The following is a 22,100-nucleotide window of genomic DNA, read 5'->3' on the forward strand; positions in this document are numbered from 1 at the left end:
AACAACATCTGAGTCCAGGATAATCCATGTACCAATGACATCACAAACCCCTGTGCTGTGCTTTTGTGATTTCATCAACCCTTGCAGGTAATATATGTCCTGGGAATATGTGAAAATTTTGATTTTTATGCATTTTTTGTTTTGACATGCATACCCTCGAAAATTTTAAGTCTACATGTGATAGATCCAGATGGAGCTGCATGTACTATGTCCCTGATCTGGTGGATATTATATCTGTAACAGGACATCCCATCTCCAGATCTCATCAGAAGTAATCACAGGAGGAAAATTATTCATGGTTAAGTGGTGATGTAAATGGTAGATTCCCACATGAAAGTCTGGAAGATGGAGTGTCTCACCTCACACCCTACGTCTTCAAAATGCTCACTTTTATTGGTCTTTTATGGGGTAGCAGCAGGGACTGGATAGGGATCTAGCAGGTCCTATGTAAAGCATTGCAGCAGCAGGTGAAGAAGCCTCTGCTAATTTGCACAGTGTACTCATGTGCTGAAAATGATGCTCCAACACAGTGTTAGATGAAAGTGGTGAAAATGTTTCTGAAAATTTCCACACCATTATTCAGGTGATTTTGTTGCTGTTATTCTGTTTTCCAATCACTCCAATGCAAAATTTGAGAAAATGGCCACATTTGCAAACTTTAGATTTTTAAGGCAACCTTTTCTCAGACTGGGCCCATTATTGCTGGAAAATGGTGGCACATTTTTCAGCAACAAATACATGAGCTGTTACAAAAATTTCAGCTCAGTTTTGAGTTTTTAACAAAATGAGAAAAAATTGCAACTTTCATACACCTCTGCAGCTCAAGGAGATATAAAATATCTGTAAAATCAACCTCAGAGCTCAACAGCTATTCTCTCGCAATAGGAACCTTCAATCAGGACAGCTGGGGATCCATCTTCTTCCCTTAATTGATCTTTTTGCTTCCTCTGTCCCCTAAATCCTCCATGTCCTAGATGGCGCCCCTAGACTCGAGCACAAATAGTTTTTCATTCTGCTTGGCTGCTGTCATTAATAAATGAAATAGTCTGCATCCTAGTCTTCCATAATTGCACACCCAAAACTGCTATTGAAGTTTGTTGGGTACAAAAGGGTGTATTGATCAGGTCCTGAGTGGCATTATGGAATTTATGGAGAAAAAGGTTGTCTATTCAAATAGACAAACATAATAAGCCATATAAATCAATGACTTACCTGGCGGCACCATAGTTTTCGAAATATTTGTAAATAGGCCAACACCATAAGACACAGCGGTGCCACGCATGTCACCAGAAAAAAACAGGTGTGATACATTTTGGGGTAGACCTCACCTGGAAAGAGAATCAAAATAGAAAAAGAATGTACACACAAATATAGTTTAAAAATTACTTAAGTCACATTATACCTGCAGATACTCAAGTGCAGGCCGCATTGATTATAATGGGAGATATATACATGCATCTGATGGCAGAAATTAGTCCATTGCTTTTAGATTCATTCTATTCATATATTTTAAACAGGCTTTTGCTGCATAGTAGTATGTCACATTGGTGTGTGAAGTGCTATGTCACATTCCTTTGTTACATGTGTGTTAATTTTTAATCAATACAGGATGCTATTATCTAAAAGCTGTTATCCAGCTTTTAGATAATAACTATCAGTTTGTTACAATGCTCTGTCTGCACTGAATATTGTAATTTAATACATCATTGAGAGGAAGCATGGTCTAATGCTCAGGTGCTAGCCTGGGCCACGGGAGACCCATGCTCAAGTCCCTGCGCTGCCACAGACATCATGTGCGACTGTGGGCATGTCACTTAGGGCTTATCTACACACCCTATGGGCATGTGGTTTCTAAAGTGCACTAACATATTGTGTATTAACTGGTCTGTGTAGCCCTTGATGGTACACACCAAAGGCTCCTTTATGCTCTTTAACGTAGCATTTTTTCAAACAGCACCAGCAGGGTCTCCACAGACCCTGTTAATGCACTAACATGTTAGCATGCTTTAGAAATCACATCCCCCTTGAGTGCAATACTACACCACTTAGTCTCTCTGCCACAGTTCTCCATCTGTAAAATGGGGATAACAGAATTTTCCTACCACACAGGCATGTTGTGAGGATAAATACATTCAAGACTGTAAGGTGTCCAGGTACTGAGATAGCGATGAGGGCATATAAGTACTTAAGGTGGACAGATAAGGATGTCTTTCTGCTCCTGAAATAAATTTATAAGATGTACTCTGAATTGTGGCACTTAGGTGTTAAGTATATAATAGTGCCACTTTAATGCTGCACACTCTTTCTTGAGTATCCTTTATTACCACCTGTCAAGTCCTGTAAGTGTACCCTGCATGTTTTGGTTTGTGGAGCTCACATCAATTATACCATCAACACCTTTTCTCTAGTAGTTTGAACATTTATTTTATTGTTAATGATAATTTGCACTTGTTTAGCTGCCATGATCTCATCTTTACACATGATGAATTTAAATGAATTAAGCCTCACAATACTCCTGTGAGACAGGGAAATACCCTCATTCACCTTTCACAGCTGGAGAAATTAAGTTTATGTGATTTATTGAGACCACAGGAGGTCAATGAGAAAGCTGAGAATAGATTCTTCCTACTCCCAAGGCATTGTCACCTGCCTCATCAGAGCTCTGCAGGCAGCAAGGTATCATCAGGAGTTTATGGCTTCCAATTTAGCAGTCTGAGTAAAATGGAAACATTAAAGCAGGCCAGCTAAGTACAAAGCACTGATGGGGCAGGCTGGAGGAAGAAGCCAGCATTCTCCTTTGAAGTTCAGCCACCTGCAAAGTGCTAGCGGCTGAACATCAAAGGAAACCTGTGTTCCTCCTCCACCCAGGGCAATGCACTTTGCAGAGCTTTTACTTAAGAAGCTTGAATCTGTTTAGCTTCTCAAGCTAAAATAAAGCTTTCAAGCTGCCTAGTAATTACTGCAGCAGGCAGGAGGAGGGACTGGTCTGGGATGCTGGTCATTTATCAGATGGTTTAGTCCCTGCCACCATACTCAGACTGGTGCTGAGTGGGAGCATCCATCAGTGTTCTGCATAACGATCAGTGGTGACATTTCAGCTGCCTAACTGAAAACACCGATCCTTCCCACACAAGCCAGGGGTGGGGAATGGCCAGGGGGAGAGAAAAGTCCTTATCTTAGATGGCCCACTACATGGGCTTTCAGACAGGAAGGCGGGATACACAGGTGTGGTGGTCCCCTCTCCAAGGAGAACGGGAAGATCACCATGTCTAACCCCCTTTGCTGAAAAGAGGGGTGAAAACTCAAAAGCATTCATGGGGGTAGAATGAGGAGATGGTACTTGCCAATGTGCTTATCTCACACCTGAGATCCTTGATGACAGATGCAGAGTCTCACCCCACTCCACCTATCACTCAACTGGTGTGCGTGTGGGGGGGGAGAAATGGAATGAAAGGTCTTTGGATTTGAGGAATGAGAGATGGACAGCCTGTTGGATGGGAATGGAGGAAGGGTCTGAAAGGACAGGTTAGAACAAAATAGTGGGATAGAAATGGTGATGATCTAGTGATGATATTACAGAGGACGTGGCTCAGCTCTCTGATTTATCAGCTTTTCATGGACTTTTGGTAAATTTGCCCCACACATTATCATTTCTGGAATTATCAAACATATAGTCTTTAGCCAACAACTTCACCTGCACATCTACCAATGTGATATTGTGCCAGCAATGCCCCTCTGCCATGTACATTGGCCAAACCGGACAGTCTCTACGCAAAAGAATTAATGGACACAAATCTGACATCAGGAATCATAAGACTCAAAAACCAGTGGGAGAACACTTTAACCTGTCTGGTCATTCAATGACAGACCTGTGGGTGGCTATTTTACAACAGAAAAACTTCAAAAACAGACTCCAACGAGAGACTGCTGAGCTGGAATTGATATGCAAACTAGATACAATCAATTTAGGATTGAATAAGGACTGGGAATGGCTGAGCCATTACAAACATTGAATCTATCTCCCCTTGTAAGTATTCTCACACTTCTTATCAAACTGTTTGTACTGGGCTATCTTGATTATCACTTCAAAAGTTTTTTTTTCTCTTACTTAATTGGCCTCTCAGAGTTGGTAAGACAACTCCCACCTGTTCATGCTCTCTGTATGTGTGTATATATATCTCCTCAATATATGTTCCATTCTATATGCATCCGAAGAAGTGGGCTGTAGCCCACGAAAGCTTATGCTCTAATAAATTTGTTAGTCTCTAAGGTGCCACAAGTACTCCTGAACTTTAACTCTGTGACACATAATTCTAGGGGTTCATTTGTATCTTGTACTCCACTGCAGAATTTACAGCATGCAAAACGTGAGGTGACATATTCAAATCTAAAGTAATGCGCCCTTGTTGTGTATTCATAATTGCAGCAGATCAGTGACAGAGGTGTGCCCTCAGCTGACGTGGCCAAGTTGCGTGCATGCATGTGCGTGCGTGTGTGTACATACACACACACTTACACATACATATACATATACATATATAAACCTCTCTCTTCAATACATATCAACATGTAACATTATTGTTCCTACTCATTTTTGCATTTCAGGGTCCCTTGAAAACAAGCTGTGGATGCTGCTGGAACTTTTCCAATCCTCAGATTCATTTTTTGCCAATTTCATTTTGGACATCAGAATTCTAGCAAACTTCTTGATGTTGCCCCATGTAAAGCAATGTTTTACATTGCTGTAGGCAGCCGCTGAGAAAGTTAATTTGAGAGGGCTTAGCCAGGGAACAAGCTTTACTGGACAATTCTCAAAATCAAAAAACAAAACCCCAAACCCTGCACCACAGCTGACAATAAGCATTTATTTTAAGTGTTAACTGCTAAACATTCAGATAAAACAGAATTTATAACCTTATCTTTAATAGTGCCATCTAGTGACTTCCCATTTTGTTACAGTGTTCAGATTTGGAGGGCAGAATGCTGCCCTGTACTGTGAGTAACCTAGGAGGAAAAAAGCAACAGAGGGTCCTGTGGCACCTTTAAGACTCTGTTGCTTTTTACAGATTCAGACTAACACGGCTACCCCTCTGATACTAGGAGGAAAACGAACCCAAAGTCTTCCCTTCACCCATGCAGCATCAGAGAGGATTCTCTCCGTATGCTCTTGAGTGCTTGGAGGGGGGTTGGTTAGCTAACATTGTCTGCTAACCTTTTTATCAACAGCACCAAAAGAGTGTGGTTTGCTGATTTGGACACACGGTGGAGCCATTTTAATTTACATTTCTTTAATTGTGGGTCTTTATCATCACATTCACCATATGGTAACTATGGACTGTTATAAAACCCATGGTCAAAACAGGTTTCTTAAGTGACTCCACACAGTTCATAGGTGGGACTCTTTTGCATTCCCAAATAAATTATTATTATTAGTCTGGGCTAGGCCTGAAAAATCCTCAGCCTAGAGTTGGCCGTGAATGTTCCTCTTATTCTGGAGTGAAAGCCTGAAGCAATTAGAAAGAACTTGGATGTTGACAGAGGCTGAGCTACTGCACCCCTTGCAGTTACTAGCAATACTCCAATAGGCACACACAGAGATCTATTAATAGAGGTTGCCACTCATTGTTCATTGTGAAGGAGTTCAAGCCATTGTGGGAAGGTGCTGACCAAAATAGAGTAGTGAGAGGATTATTATTTTAGGTGTATCTACTGTTTGCCAGTAGACTAATTAGCACTGAGATGACATCATCAAATTTCAATGGTGTATGACTTCTGTTTGATGGAAGTGAATGTCCTATGGTTAGATGTATAATTTCATGGAAAAGATAGCAGTACAAACTAGGATTGTGTGATCTTTAGGTGGAATGAAAAAAGCTTCTGGTTTCAAAAAACTTCCAGGCATGTTTTATATTTTATACCCAGAATAAAATACCAGTCTTGGAGATGAGGCACCTTTGACATCATTAACAGTACAATCACATAAGAAATAAAGATAGCAACTTCCCCTCACCCCAAACCTGAAAACAACTATCAGAAATTATTCAGATACAAACCAAACCTTGTTCTATGCACAAATACCAGCCATTGTCAAGTCCCTTCCTACCTTTCTCAAAGCCTGCAAAATGTGGCAGGCTTTGGAACATACCACGAAGGTCAGCAGATTCTGGATATTTTGGACCAAAGGAGGGAGTTAATTACATACTATGAGGCCCTTTTTGGAGAATGCTCTCCAGGCAGCTCCCTATCATTTCTACTGAGGGGGCTGCAGCTCACGAGACTCTGTGGATTACATCTGCAGCGCAGCAGCCAGGCATGGGGTGAGAAGCAGTCTCTAGAGTAGGTTGCTCCCGAGCCATTTAGGGCCCTACAGATTAATATCAACACTTTACATTTCTCTTGGAAACCAACAGGCTGCCAGTGCAGATCCTGGAACACTGACATTATGTGCTGCTGGCAAGATACCCTATATAATTATTGAGCTGCTGCATTTTTTTTTATCATTTTCTATTTCTGGGTTGATTTAACGTGTAGATCTAAACTTGAAGAGACAAAGTCATGGATTATGATAGTCACGTCTGCAGTTATAAGCAACAATTAGGATCTCCAGGGGAGATGAATATTTCCAAAAATGTCCTCAGATGGAGAAAGCTAGTAACAAATGACAAGCGTGCTCCCTCAGTTGAAAGTGCTGGTATCATTCATGCCACATCTGCTGACGTTTCCCTCCTCCTATGAAACTCACTGCAGTTTTATCTGGATTGAGCCAGCCAGCTCTCATCTCTGCCCCTCTGGCTAAGGAATTGAAGAGAAGTGGCTGGGTTGGAAGAGATAGAGAACTGGAGTTGGTATCATCAACATACTGAAAACACCATGGCCCTCCAATGGCCCTGCATACACAAGAGAGGGGGACCATTGTATTAATTTTGATGGAATGAATGGGCCCAAAGAGTCAAAGGTGTTAACTTGACCCTGCCACTGTCCAACATTAAACAGTTTCAAACAAGGTGCAGGGTTTGGTATACAGAGACCTCAGTCTGCTTAGTACCATGGCAAACATTAAATGTAAAGTGTTGAATAAGGCTTTTATTTTAGCAGTGCCCCTTGTTCCCTCTTCCCTTTAGCTGTAGAGAATGTTCTTAAGGAACACGAAACACCTCCACCTCTATCTGAGAGTCTTTGGTGTTAAAGATGGTAACAACTGTCCTTGTGGGGGAAAGGGAAGAAGTTAGTTGAGATGCGCTGGAGCTGTCATTGCTGCTGTTGCTAAAATCCCATCCTGACTTGGCCAACGTATAACAGCATTGGGTTATTTAGGGCATTGCTTCTAGACATCTTTTTGGTCACAGGATTACAGCAATGTTGCACAATATGCAGTCTTGGCCAACCAAGCTACACACTTCCCAGCCAGAATGCAGAGAGGGGAAGGAAAGAGAAGAAATAAGGTGGGGAAGGAAATGGACACACAAGGGGGAAGGATGACAAAATCCTGCATTCCAGGTGGCGGTTGGGATTTAGCTGGAGCCAGTGGAGGTCATGATGTCATCTGGGTCTCTCTCTTTGGCCTGGTCTAGTTAGGACATTTTTCAGAATTAGGACAATAAAGGCTCAACTATGTTACATGGGTCCCAGGAGATGGTGGGGGTGGCAGCCATAATGGTAAAGCTTGCTCTTCTAGTTTACTTGTCCTTCAGCCAATAGTTGCTATTAAACAGCTTTTTATTCATCCACCAAAGTCTTTTTTTTTTAGGACTCCAAAGGGAGTGATGGGTAGAATAGCCCATCCCCATATTATTTTGTCCACCAGTTAGGCCTAATTTCCTACATTCCAACTTTGGTTTATTAATTATCAGTTCCACATTTGGCTTACACTGGCATGATTTTAATACACTCCCTGGGTTATATTAAAAGACTTTTCTGTCTAGACCAGTGGTGGGCAACCTGCAGCCCATCAGAATAAGCTGATTGATTGTGGGCCACAAGACATTTTGCTGACATTGACCATCTGCAGGCACAGCCCCCCACAATGGGAGCTGCGGGAAGCGGCAGCCAGCACATCCCTCCGGATCACCACTTCCCGCAGCTCCCATTGGCTGGGAACGGCGAACCATGGCCACTGGGAGCTGTGGGGGGCCATGCCTGCGGATGGTCAATGACAGCAAAATGTCTCGTGCCCCACAATCAGCTTATCCTGATGGGCTGCATGCAGCCCGTGGGCTGCAGGTTGCCCACTGGTGGTCTAGACTAATCCAGTCTTTGAGACATCCTTTTGTACCTTTTCCATTAACATTTATTGTTATAGGTTACTGTGATATCTTATGAATTGTTACACACTTTTTACAATTTGAGTTTACAATTAGGCTCAATTATTATACCAGGACCAAGATGGAACCTTCAAAACATCACATCAGAGAGCCCTCATCAGTTAATGCCCAACGTTGCTTAAAGTAACCAATTACAATACTACATGAAAACACAATCTGATTACAATGTAACAAAACTGATCACAGTGATGGACGACTTTTTTAAAAAAATTACAACCTTGAGAGACAACCTGATTGTATTTTAGTCTGACTTGAAGCTGTTAATCGAGTTTCTTTTAGCTATGTCTTGGCAATCCTGCCATTACTTTCCCAAGTGTGAATAATTGTATTATTATGGTAGTGACTGTATACAGTGTCAGAGTCTCAGTGCGCAACTCACATGCACTAATAGTGCTGGAATTATTCCAGGGCCCACCAGAGTTGAACCTCAATAGTTCCAGGAAGTGGCCAGGACTAACTGCAACAGGAAGTTGGACTACATGAAAGTAGCCCAACTTCCAACACTGCTCAGTGCAAGAGTAATCTGGAAGGACTGATTTATACTTTTTGGATGCAATCATTTGTAATAGATCATATTTTCCAAATAACGTTAGTAATGCTGTCCAGGCCAAATTCCAAACTGTGGAATGAACTGCTTCCTATATTGCTGGCAGGTTTATAAATTCTGTAGTTGTATGCAATTTGAATTGTAATTCTGGGAGATTTCTGAGGAATTTATATAATCCTGCCAAAGTCAGGATCCCAGGAAAATGGACCAACGGTCTATTCTCTGGAGATAAATTCCGCAGGCCTGATTTCTGCAGTCCTTGTACACTTCTACCTTCCTTTGATCAATAAGAGTTATATAAAGATAAGCATTACAGGATGGGAACATTTGTTCCAATGGAGAACATTAACATGGCCAAGACACAGACAGCCTCTTCTTGCACATCCATCTGAACTTGGCTTTCAATTTACTTTGAACATTAGCAAGGCAGAGGAAGATGGAATGTAACTGTTTCTAAAAACCAGTAGTTTCAAGAACCACCATATAATTAAGAAAGAGCTTAAAGCATTGCGATATGCGGATACAGCCCTACTGCATATTAACATGCCAAGCTATTTTCATTATCTCCCGGCAGTATAAGTTCCATTCTTATGATCAATAACACACTTACCTTCCCACTGCTCATCACAAACTGTGAATAAGATAGTTTTGTTAGTTAATCCTGGGAACATACTGCTGCACTCCATAACAATAGCCTGAGGAATCATTATAATGCAGGACACAATCCAGATAACGATAATGCTATTCCTTGCCCTCTTGGCTGTGCTTTTAAACATCAAAGGGTGACAAATTGCATACCAGCGATCCAAAGCGATGCAGCTAAGTGTTAGTACAGACACAGAGACTGACACAGTCTAAGGAAACAAGGAAACATTGTGTAAACTTTTCTGATTTTTAACCTTGAATACAATTTATATTTTCAACACCATCAGAAATCTATTTAGAGTTGATATCCCATGATCAGGGGCTGTTGGACAGTGATTCTTCCAAGAAAAACAAATCCCTTTTTATATCACTTGTCACAAAATTCACATAGGCCTGAGTCTGCCAGCCTAACTCATTTTCAGAAGTACATTAATCTGTGTATAATCCCATTGGAATCAACAGGACAACTCACAGACCACTCAGTTTGAATAAGTGTGGCAGAATCAGGCCTCATAAGAATAAACTCATCCGTCTTATACTTTGAAAGCATTATTTGTAAAAGCGTATATTTTTGCAATATGAAAGTAAAGCTTTAAACCCACTAGCTACATCTTGCTTTGTAGGAGACATTATCTCATTCGATGTGCTATGAACCTGTATCTTCATTGTGTCGTCCCAATTTTCACAAAGGCAATGGGAAATCACAGTCACATAAAAAATAATCCGTTTGTAGTTGATAAAAATAGGATCATTGGATTTTTCCACTGGCTACAAACAATAAACAATTGCTTATTTTCTTCTGCTCAATAGACTGGGTGACAGTTTCACGTCCTTTCTACATTCAGTGGGGTCTTCCAAACCAGGTGCAGGCCAACAGTTAAAGTACCAACAACAATCTCATGTAGCAGTGTTGTGGGCTCTGAAATAAGTTGGGCAATTTTGATTCTATGCAGTGGAACAGAGGGCAACACATATCCACGGATCAATTCATGGTACTATTATACACGACCAATACTATGGCCCGTGCTGCATCCTTTGGAATGTTGTGTGCACTGAGGGGGCTTGATTCTGACCTCAGTTACACCACTGTAAACCTAAATGTCCATTGAGTTACTTTGGATTTACACCAGTAAAAAGGTCCAAAGATTTACCATACTGGAATGTCCCATTGGCCCATTTAGTCTGATGAGAAAAGGAAGGCACAGCTGTTAATCACTTCACTGAAAAGGGCCTCAGAATTGATTTAACTTAATAATTGTGAATGGCAATAACTGATGCTTAACTGGGAGAGTATGAGCAATTTCCGCTGCCCGTAGGGACGTTTGGCTATTTCTACATAGCACATAGTAAGGCGTATGGAATTCTGAACTCCACTTTCTAACTACAGAGGGCCAGATGCTCTGTCACCCGGCACCTTGGGTAGTCATTATGTCCATGCAAAGTGGGCACAAAATATCACTGTTCTGATATTTTAATATTTTATGTCCACTTTGCATTGATGTAAATGACTACACAAGGTGAAGAGAATCACAGAATCTGTCCCAGTGTGTTTATTGCCTAAAAAAAAGAGAAAAAATACTGAGAATGATATTTATTCAGCAAAGTATTTTATTTAATGTTATGTAGTTGGACATTGGAAGTGGAGTAGCTCTTAAATCACAATATCAATCCCCTCCATTAGGAAGTCCCAATTAAGCAGATTCTACTGTACTGTTCCTTTTTGACAACAACAGTGGTATGGAGAACAATACCTGTAAATAGGGGATCACCTTGCAGAGGGTCTGCCCAAAGAACCAAGTTTCTGTGATATCCACGACTAACGTGGCTGGAAGACAAGTGATTGTGACAAGAACATCAGCCAGGGAGAGGTTTACTATGAAGTAGTTGGTAACTGTCCGCATGTGATGGTTCTTCCACACTGCAATACAAACTGAATTTGCAAAGAAGGGTTAGTACATTTGAAACAACATGTGGAAGGAACACTTCAATGGGACAACACTTTACAGGAGCAACTAGTAATCGGAGGATGCAGAAACATTTTCTGAAGAAGGTTTTAAATATGTCAAATAATATAAATATGTAGGGACAGCTAATTTTTGTTTATAGTGAACAGCCTGGAAGCATGGAGAAATAGCTAGAAACAAGGAGGAGCCAAAGTCATGTGACCAATCAATTCTCCACAGACTAGAATTTAGGAATTGTTGGTTTGATCTGTAGATCAGTTTATTTTATTTATGTTATTACAGGTACAACAGCATGCAGTAAATTTTATACAATATAAGGCTCCCAGAAATGAGTTTGTTTTTCCTATTGATCCAAACTGTAAAGCTTTATAAACCAGGTAAATCACTCTGACTACATCTGAGTGCAGTAAATCAATAAATCAGTAAGCTAGCAAAATAAAAATTGAGGTTGTGGAAACCAGCTTGAGAAAAAATAGCTTTGTGTAATAACCTAGGACATAAAACCCTAAGAGACTGGGTTTCTGAATATTTTTGATTTCTCAAGTGTTAAAAAGATTTCCATTCCCTCTTTTAAAACTGACTCCTACAGTCCCCAATCCACCACCTCAACAATTTTACTACCACAGCAAATGTATTAATCCTTTAGTCACAGAATGTCCTTCTGTCTTGAGCAGAGATGGGTCATGTCTTCAAATCTCAAGCTGGATCCAAACTTTCCTTAATTTCAGGGATTCAGTGTTTGGCCCAATTTAGATATATTAGCTAGATGAGAAGTGCAGATCTGAATCTGAACTCTCCCAATAATCAAAGCAGGATTTCAGAGTTTTAGTCTGGAGACAGCTCTGGTCCTGAGCTCACTAAAACACACATTCAGACCTCAGGTTTAAGGAGAACACAGTCTTGAGTGAGAGTATTTTGTAATTTAAATTACAAAAATAAGTAAAAATAGTAGGGTTAAAAACAGTTGATACATACTACCAATGTATTTGTGGTATCTGTAGCTGGTAACCATGGAGATTATGGCAGAGGAGATGCAACAGGTTACAGGGGAAATGCACACTATGCTCTCTCATGAGCCTTATTCACACTAAAGAAATGATGCAAATTTATAAGATTGTTGCTGACACCACTTTAGATTAACTGGTGTTAACACCGAGGCTCAAGGTATTGTAGGTCAGTGGTTCTCAATCAGGAATCTGGGGCCCCCTGGAGGGCTGCAGGCAGGTTTCAGAGGGTCCTCCAAGCATGGCCATTAGACTCGCTGGGGCCCAGGGCAGAAAGACAAAGTCCCACCAGATGGGGCTGAAGCCTGGGGCTCTGAGCCCTGCCACCCGGGACTGAAGCCAAACCCTGAGCAACAAAGCTTCACAGGGGGCCCTGTGGCATGGGGTACCAGGCAATTACCCTGCTTATCCCCTAACGCCAGCCCTGGCTTTTATATGCAGAAAACCAGTTGTTGTGGCACAGGTGGGCCATGGAGTTTTTATAGCATGTTGGGGGGAGGGGGGGGGGGCTCAGAAAGAAAAAGATTGTGAACCTCTGCTCCAGGCTATATGAATTTTACTTTTGTTTTGTTATTTCCCTTAAACAAAAATAGAAGTAACCCAGCAAAGTGGGGAGAAATTGCACTCTACAAGGACTGAACTTCTGACAAATTGATTAGTAGTTGTTTGTCTATTTGTCTGTCTTGTCTTTTTAACCTGTAAGTTCTTTGGGCAGAGATCCTCTTCCTTTCTATGTTTGTGTGGTGTCTAGCCTGATGGGACCCTGACTGGAGCCTTCAGGCATTACCATAATAATTAACAAGATCCCCAGCAACCTACCCTTGTAAATGTGCAAGGGAAACTAGTATGTCTGACAGGAGGTTGTAATGAAAAGCCTCTGGAAAAATATATATATTACATCTACATAGCAATACCCTAAACTGGTGTCTGTTCTAAATGCTGTCATTGCCCACCTGCTCAAGTGTATGATGATGTTCTCTGTTAGATGTGCCCTAGAGAAGAGTAAGTCTGGACACATATACCCTCCAGGATTTAGCTTGTGAGAGTTACATTAACTGGACCCTGCTATTTGGAGGAAAAGACTGATCCCAGCACATTAATCTGAGCACTGGCATTCTAGATTACTTCTTACTGAATCTGACTGCTTTAATAAGTGTATCAGGTACACTGCCTCCCCCCCCTCCATTCTTGGTATCTGCCATGCCCAAGGTCTTCAAGGAGTGCTGGGTAGAGTCTCCAGCCATCTTGCAGCTTCAGTGGGGCTACCAGGAAAGAGCCTCTGCCTTACAGTCCAACAAATATTTGTCTGGGGAGGCGAAAAGGAACATCAGTATGCCACTGAATAGGCTCTAACCAATAGATAGGGGAACTTCTTCCCACTTCCACTGCAGCCAGATCTACAAGGAGACTGGGGCACTTAGTACCCATATAATCCTCAAAGTAGTATGCTAGGGAAGTGAAGCCCTTGGAAACTTCAAAGCTAGAATGGTATGAATTAGGTAATGCTATCTGACCTTACTGCAGTGTACAGCTGGCTGAGAAGGTATATCTTTGTCACCCCTCCCAATTGGGGAGTGGGGTGGGGAAAGCAGTGGCTTCTGTCCCCGAGGATTCTGGAGTTGGAAGAAAATGGCTCTTACTCTGTAGCAACCCCAAAGTACAAGACAGGCAAAGTGACCATCCGGCCTCCCTGAAGCCTCTGGGAGAGGAATCTCTAGGTAGGGGCACAGAGCACCAAGCCACATAGTATGAAGATGAAAGGAATATGAGGCCTGTAGATGAGTGAAGATTTGGAAGGGTCCTGTTTGGGGAGACGGGAGCACCAGGTATGCAATAAGAATCCATCCAACTCTACCAAACTTGTTTGGACTTTGGCTGATGATGATCAGGGATCTTAGAAATCTATTTGCCACAGGAAAACATGGAATTTGCATTTTTACAGAGAATCTTTCGTTTTTACATTTTGTGAAACAATAAAAACATATATTGACTATTCACTAAATTTTACTGGAATTTACATTTATTCAATGCGTGCAACCTCCTCTTGAGGTTGATTTTTGAATGTGCTTTAAATTTACAGTGGAGCCTCATTTATTCAATCGAATTAGGACTAGGGTCAGATCTGCTAATCAAAATTGGGATAATCAGGAGAGTTGGCAAAAATATTTGTATCCCTTTTTTTAAGATGCGGGGAGGGTGGGGGTTAGTACGCACGCAGCAGGTGGTTTGGTTAATACGGAAAGCAGGATAATGGGAGGCTCAGATAAATGGGGTTCTACTGTATATCAATAAAACATTCTCTTCAACTTATACCTATTGTGACAGACCCAGACCAGTGGGGTACAGGAGTCTGGTAGAGGGCAAATATACTGGTCACTGGATGAGTAGTTTTCTGTTCCCTGAGTGACCAGAGCAGGGGCTGCACTAGAGTAATCAGGAACCTGCTAGAACCAGTTAAGGCAGGCAGGCTAATTAGGACACCTGGAGTCAATTAAGAAGAAGCTGCTAGAATCAATTAAGGCAGGCTAATCAGGGCACCGGGGCTTTAAAATGGAGCCACTTCAGTTTGTGGTGTGAGTGTGAGGAGCTGGGAGCAAGAGGTGCAAGGAGCTGAGAGTGAGAGGGTGTACTGCTGGAGGACTGAGGAGCACAAGCGTTATCAGACACCAGGAGGAAGGTCCTGTGGTGAGACTAAGGAAGGTGTTTGGAGGAGGCCATGGGGAAGTAGCCCAGGGATTTGTAGCTGTCATGCAGCTGTTACAGGAGGTACTATAGACAGCTGCAGTCCACAGGGCCCTGGGCTGGAACCCGGAGTAGAGGGCGGGCCCGGGTTCCCCCCAAACCTCCTAATTGACCTGGACTGTGAGTTCTTCCAGAGGGGAAGGTCTCTGGGCTGTTCCCCAACCCACATGGTGAATCTCTGAGGCAAGAAAATCCGCCAATTAGCGCAGGACCCACCAAGATAGAGGAGGAACTTTGTCACACTATAGATACTGTGGCCAGGGAAACTAAAGTTAAGCATTTCATTTTAATTGCAGAAAAGCACTGACTTTTATGGGTTTTTTTAATCAGAGAATTTAGAGTTTTTTTTATCATGCAAAACTAGGATCCCTGATGATGATTGAAACAATAAAAGGATACCTGAACAAACCATGATTTAATGTTATATACAAGCCTTTCAAACAGCCCTAGACATATTGCAGTGCAAAAGAAAAAGTTGGGAGAGACAGAGAAAGTGGAGAGGGAAGAGAGTTTCAGATGGGAAAAAAGACAAGAGGAGAAGAGATTCAAAAAGGAGAGAAAAAAGGTAGGAAAAGGAATAAGTAAATGAGAGAAGTTCCCTTTGAAACCACAATCCTACCCAATCTGTAAACATCTCAGTGCTACTCCACTCGAATCTCCCTTTCAATTTTTTTTGCTCTGTTCTAGTTTTGATTTTACAAAAAGAAACAAGATCTAAAAGGAACTCAATTCAAAGTGACTGCTGTTCTTATCTTTGCCACATAGTGTCAGTAAAAGCTTGGAAACTATAATGAGTTACCATGCTGTGCCCTGTTTAGAAGATGCGCTGTAGCTCTATCAAATGAATCCATCCTAAGACTGTTTTGAAGAGGGTTGATTGCACTGAGTTTGAAGTTTGGTGAGGAGATACATTGTGGATTCCAGCCATAATTCACACAGAATGCAAAAAACTTCACTGTCTTCAAGGGGAGCACAATGAAGGGAAATAGATTACTCGGGATGAATACAAATTTTGCCAGAAAATATTTATGAGTACAGAGAAAATGGCTTACAGGGAAATCTCATGAGGGATTTGACTAGAATTTACAAGTGCACAACAAATCCATACCAAAGATTAAATTTAAGAAAGATAGTCTGAAGTCCATATTGTGTGAGCAAAAAAGGCTTCAGATACTTCATTACATTCTATTACAAAATCTCAGATGTGACAGTAAAGTGGGACTTTTCGATCCTGTGTTCTACAACAAGAAATGTGCTCCCAGCAGTTTTAAATGTCCTGGATATTTTAATTATAGTTGTGCAATGCTACATACTTGATTACTGTAGTACATTGTATATGAAGTTGAATTTGAAAACAACATGAAGACTCCAGGCTAATGTAAAATACAGCTGCCAGCTCCACCAAGGTTTAGATTGCTATCATTACACAGAGTATGGGCTATAGTCCCTCCATTGACTTCTACTATGCTTCTGCTGTTAGTGTGTGATCTAGACACTAATCCTAAACCAGTTCAGTAACACTTCAGAAGGGTCCAGCTAACCTCTCATTCAATGTGTTTCCTTCCAATTTGACCTCTAAACCCAAATAAAACCATAATCGCTTTGGCATATTTTTACCATAATTGCCACAGTTTATATAATGAAAAGTGCAGGGCTGAGTTATTTTTGTTGACCGATGCGATGTACAAATCTGGATACATACAAAGAATTATTATTGTCTTCTTTCTTTATCACATGCTTCCTTTACTTCCTCCTATCCAATTTATTCAGTGACCTCACATTCACTGGTTGAGATGTTACAATAAACTCCCATGGAAGTGATTCTGATGTGGCATCTCCAAATGTATCAGTTAGGAAGAAAAGAGGAAAAGCTTCAATTTTACACACGTACATTTTGATAATCAGCAACAATGGGATAAATGCATTCTGTTAGAGGAAAAATGCCTTTACTGATACATTACCACCACACCACTTCCTGGTGCTCTACTCTAGGGGGCCCTTGTAAGTTTCATGGCTTAGTAATTTTCTAGCTCAAGCTTGTTCTGCTTGTGAGATCTAACAAATCACATCACAAGGTGGTATAGCTGCAGTCTAGGCAATGCTTAATTAAAAAACAAGCCACAAGCTTTAATAATGGTCACACTTAACTGGTCATCTGCTGTAGTAACTAAATAACACAATGTCAATATTTGCAGGATATAGAGAACACTGCTAATACCAAAGTAATATTACCTAGGAAAGATTATTTGGAAAGATTGTATCATTACCTAAAATCATTTTAAGTGTTGTTAGTGCATATATCTCATACATATATGATTTTACCATCTTTTTTGAAAGCTATAGTATGATTTTTCAGATTCTTACACAACTCTATATAATTGTGTGCAAATATTTATATAAAAACAGCTCAGCATAAATCGGGATACATTTTTTAAAAAGTCTATAATATTGTGCCCATTATACACTGTGGGCATAATTATAGGTGCAAATGATTGTTTTTAGACAGCACAAGTTAGTTAGCTGTCTACATGAAACGAAGTGTTTCTGAAATTGATTACAAAAACAAAATGAGATTTTGGATTGAGGCCCCTTCCATAGTTTCACCTATGTCTATTTATCTAAAAAAGAGTATTCAAAAGGCAGTTAATTAGTGGGTTGTTTTAAGGAAAGAACCCTTTCCATTCATTGTAATAAGAATCAGTGACTATGAAGTGCTTCTTGCTGGTACAAAATTATAAAGGAAAAAATAGCATTAAATCGAGAACCATAGCTCAAAACTCAAAACAGACCAAAGTTGTGTTTATTCACAAACATTTGCTGAACCATAAAAATTATAAGTTTTTGCATTTCCTGATGTGGGTTGGGGTGATAGCAGAATGTCACTCTCACCATTTATCAAAACAAGTTGAATCAAGAACCACTAGAAACACTGCAAGAAAGTCTTCTCCAATGATATTTCCATATGAACATTTTGGTAGTTTTACTATCAAATTTTCTGTGCTTAGCCAAAGTGAACATCCAAATTTTGAGGTATGCTCATCATCATCTTTAGGTTAACTTTGCAAAATGTCTTTTTTTCCCCAATGAAATCATCAGATATACAGAAAGTGCTACAATGTAATGAACGTTCCTGTAGTAGAATGTATGAAGACAGGGAGAGAGCGAGAGAGCGAGAGAGAAAGAGTGCATGAGACACATCCACACATTACCAAGCTTTAAAATGCTCTTATATTCTCTTCTAAAAATAATTTCTATGGCCTTTTCATCCCATACAATGACACAACAGGAAAAAAACCCAAAAGTTACATGTAGAGGGAGCAAAAGTTACAGGAGGAGAGAGAAAAATTGTTCTTCTCAACCTTTGAGGATAGGAAACGAAGCAATTGGCTTTAATTGCAGCAAGGGAGGTTAAGGTTGGACATTAGGAAAAACTTCCTAATTGTCAGGGTGGTTAAGCACTAGAATAAATTGCCTAGGGAGGTTGTTGAATCTCCATCATTGGAGATTTTTAAGAGCAAGTTAGACAAACCCCTGTCAGGAATGGTCTAGATAATACTTAACCCTGCCATGAGTGCAGGGGACTGGACTAAATAATCTCTCGAGGTCCCTTCCAGTCCTATGATTCTATGTCTTAAGATGCAAAGTGTTATAAAATACAACAAAAATTATGTGATGTTATGATGCAGTGGACCGTGACGATGTGCAGAAGCAGTTGTATGTGGACTATAATACAACAAAAGCGGACTTGATGCTGGAAATAAGAGAGGTGTGGTCAGGGCCAAACTCCCTGTGATGCATGCTTTCATGCAAGTCAGGAAAGGAAGTAAAAGGATCACAAGTCACAGGGAGCCAATGAAACTCTAACCTGTCCCTTCTTTCCCAGTGCATCGTGACTGTCTGCACAGAGATAATACTGCTATGGTAACATTTGGCTCATGTTTAAAGGCTAGAAACTTTAAAAAATGAAAGTTTAGATACTAGACAATTCTATGGCAAGGGACAGTCTATACGGCAAAGTTTGTGGCCACAGAATTGCAATATACAGAGAGCCGTTGGTCATGGTTAAAGATATTTGGTCCAATGCTGGTCCTTAACATTAGAAAATTCTGTTGAAGTGAGTTGTATTAGGTACCTGTGATGCCCCACACAAGCCCTGCACTTGGAGGAAAGCCAGGGAGTGCTAAGGCCTAATTGTTGATGAAATCCAGCTGGGAGAGGAGCTGGACAGGGTTTATAAAGAGTGAAGGTTGGCAGTAGAGGGGGCTGCAGTGAAGTGATCCTGCGGTCACACTCCCTGATACAAGGAGGGAGAGTTGGATCCTGAAAAAGGCAGGGTAGGAAGCAGTCAGGTCTGAGAGGGACAGACCTGAATTGCGGGTTTGGATTGGAACCCAGTGTAGAGGGTGGGATCGGATTCCCCTAGCAGCTGCTGAGGGAGTGCCACAGTCAGCACAGTAGAGATGGAGACTGCCTGGACTTTGAGGAAGGAAACTCTGATGAGACCCGGGAAGGGGAAGACAATTGTGACTTGGTTGGAGGTTTAAGCAATGAAGGAGAGGTGCTGCAGCTCTGGACTAGCGGGAGAGCGGCTGCAGAACAAGTGCCTGGGGCAACAGGTTGACGACCACCAGAGAGGGCACAAAGAGTGGCAAGCTAATTCCCCAGGTGAGCCACAAGGAGGCTCCATGGAGCAGTGAGTAGCAGACCCCTTGACAGCTCCCCGCCTTCACTTGTCAGACAACCCACTGCTCACAATAAAAGGGAGGGTGGAGTGAGAATATACTAGGTAGCTTCACCATAGGACCAAATCTTTTGCACCGAAAATAAGCAACCACTGCTTTGCTCAATTTCCCTTGTCCCTCCTACATACACATGTGCATATGCAAAGGGCAGTAGTAGATAGTGTGCACAAGTGTTTGATATAGTACTCACCATACTAGCCAAATGAATGTACTACAGCAGGAGCCTCAACCTCTGGCACCAGGAAATCCAGTTGAGACAGACACCACCTAGGATATGTCTACACAGCAATGTAAGTGCAGGCTTGAGCCTGGACTCAAGCCTAACCCCCCTTGAGTCTACACACTAATTGTGTTAACCTAAGGCTTGAACCTAGGGTTCCAGGACCAGCAGGCCTGGAGGGTCCAAGACCATGTTAAGCTGGGACCTAAGGTCTGAGCCCTATTGCTTTCCTGTGTGCCACACGACCCCAGCTTGACTCCGGTCCTGGAAGTCTTGTATCCCAGAATTCCTTGGGGCAACTTCCTTAGTCCTCGCTATGCTAACAATCTGTGGTACAGACTGTTGCACGCTATTGCAAACAGCAGCAGCTCAGATCAGTATTAGCCCATTGTCTGCTGAACACAGGTCTGCAAGCACACACTCGGAGAGCCTGCTGGGTTTTCAACTGAGACCAATCAGAAGAAACTTTTTGCAAAGAGAGCTGCTTCCTGGTCAAAAGAGCACAGCCTGATTTTGGTGCATGCTGCTCAGGTGCCAGAGAGCAGAGCCGGAACTAAACAGCTGCTCTGCAGGGAGCAGCAGAGCTCCTAGCTCAGCATGGCCAGGCAAGGGTGGCCCCCCAGCACGCCAACTTCCCCCCCCTCTGCAAGGCAGTCGCTTGGTCCCCACTCTGCTCTCTGGCCCCCCTGTCTTCCCTGGGGCTGCATGTGCAGGGGTACCAGCGCAGCATGCAATGTCATAGTGACAAGTGGGAACCATCCCCAAAACCTCCTGTGGTGGTGGCTCCAGGTCCTCCTTACTGCTATACAGAGCTTGCCCAGACCATGGAATAAAGCTGACAGGCAGGAGGTGGCTCCCAGCTTCCAGGATGTTGGTGATCATCCTTCCCCCGGCCATGCTGAGCCAGGAGCTCTGCCACTTCCTCTCCCTGCGGGGCAGCCACTTGATCCTCACTCCAATCTGTGTCCCTTGCTCCTGGGCTGCCCGGGACTGTGTGCGCAGAGGTGCCTGGGCAAAACTTCCCCACAACCACCTTGGGATCCCTTATCCCGGCCTGCCACAGTGCAGGGATAATGGCTCTTTGGGGGGTGCTGGAGTACACTGCACCCCAAGTCCTGGGGATGCACGTCACCGCTCTGCAGCCAGTAACAGCCACGCTGGGGAGTGTGTGTGTTTTTCCTCTGAAACTTACATCTTATGTCACACTTCAAAACAGACAGACAACAACAAATAAAAAACCAGCCAAACAAAAACTCCTTCATTGAACGTCCCATTTTAAAAATGAAGAATTGAAAAGGTTCATTTTAATAGTTTGACAGCCCTGGAGACTAATGTCCTGACTGTCCTCAGAACAGGTGCACAGGGGCATCTTTCTGCCAATGTGACTCAACCTAGAGGTGGAGATCCCAATTCTCAGATTAGATCAGTGGCGATCAGAGGGAACAGCAAACCATGGCCACTGGGAGCTGCGGGCAACCATGCCTGCGGACGGTCAATGTAAACACGGTCTCATGGCCTGCCAGCGGATTACCCTGACAGGCCATGTGCAGCCCACGGGTCGCAGGTTGCCTACCACTGGCTTAGATGATAGTTCGGTGTAAAGCCTTCTCAAACCGCAGTCATTCTACTGAGACTGCCACCAATGGAGCTAATTATGCAGTTTATGTTCTCATGTTCTCCTTATGGACACATGAGTCCCATCAATAGCACTGTCACAGTTAGGAAGCAGGTGGACAGCAAAGTTTTCCCACAGTGCACCATGTTCCTAGGGGTAGAGTGTAAACATTGGTGGGAGGCGCTGGGTACTTTCGGATATGTTTACTTTGACTTAGGTCTGTGCACTGCAGTGTGGATGCCAGAGCCCTAGGTTTGAGCATGGGTCAGAAAATCCTTTACCTAGGATTAATATGCAATG

The 22,100-nt window shown here is 42.2% G+C and overlaps 1 protein-coding gene across 1 annotated transcript in view; it reads right to left on the reverse strand.

The window, feature by feature from the left end:
- HCRTR2 (hypocretin receptor 2) overlaps positions 1 to 22,100 on the reverse strand; it is a 59,816-nt gene that overhangs the window by 16,329 nt on the left and 21,387 nt on the right. The window contains exons 2-4 of the mRNA XM_024216503.2: positions 11,265 to 11,443; positions 9,479 to 9,722; positions 1,213 to 1,328 (exon numbers count right to left, since the gene is read on the reverse strand). Coding sequence (XP_024072271.2) covers positions 1,213 to 1,328; positions 9,479 to 9,722; positions 11,265 to 11,443 — 539 coding nt within the window. The remainder of the gene's footprint in view (positions 1 to 1,212; positions 1,329 to 9,478; positions 9,723 to 11,264; positions 11,444 to 22,100) is intronic.

This window comes from Terrapene carolina, unplaced genomic scaffold (genome assembly GCF_002925995.2).
Source record: "Terrapene carolina triunguis isolate 2854851 unplaced genomic scaffold, T_m_triunguis-2.0 Scaffold42, whole genome shotgun sequence".
NCBI classification, from domain to species: Eukaryota; Metazoa; Chordata; order Testudines; family Emydidae; genus Terrapene; species Terrapene triunguis.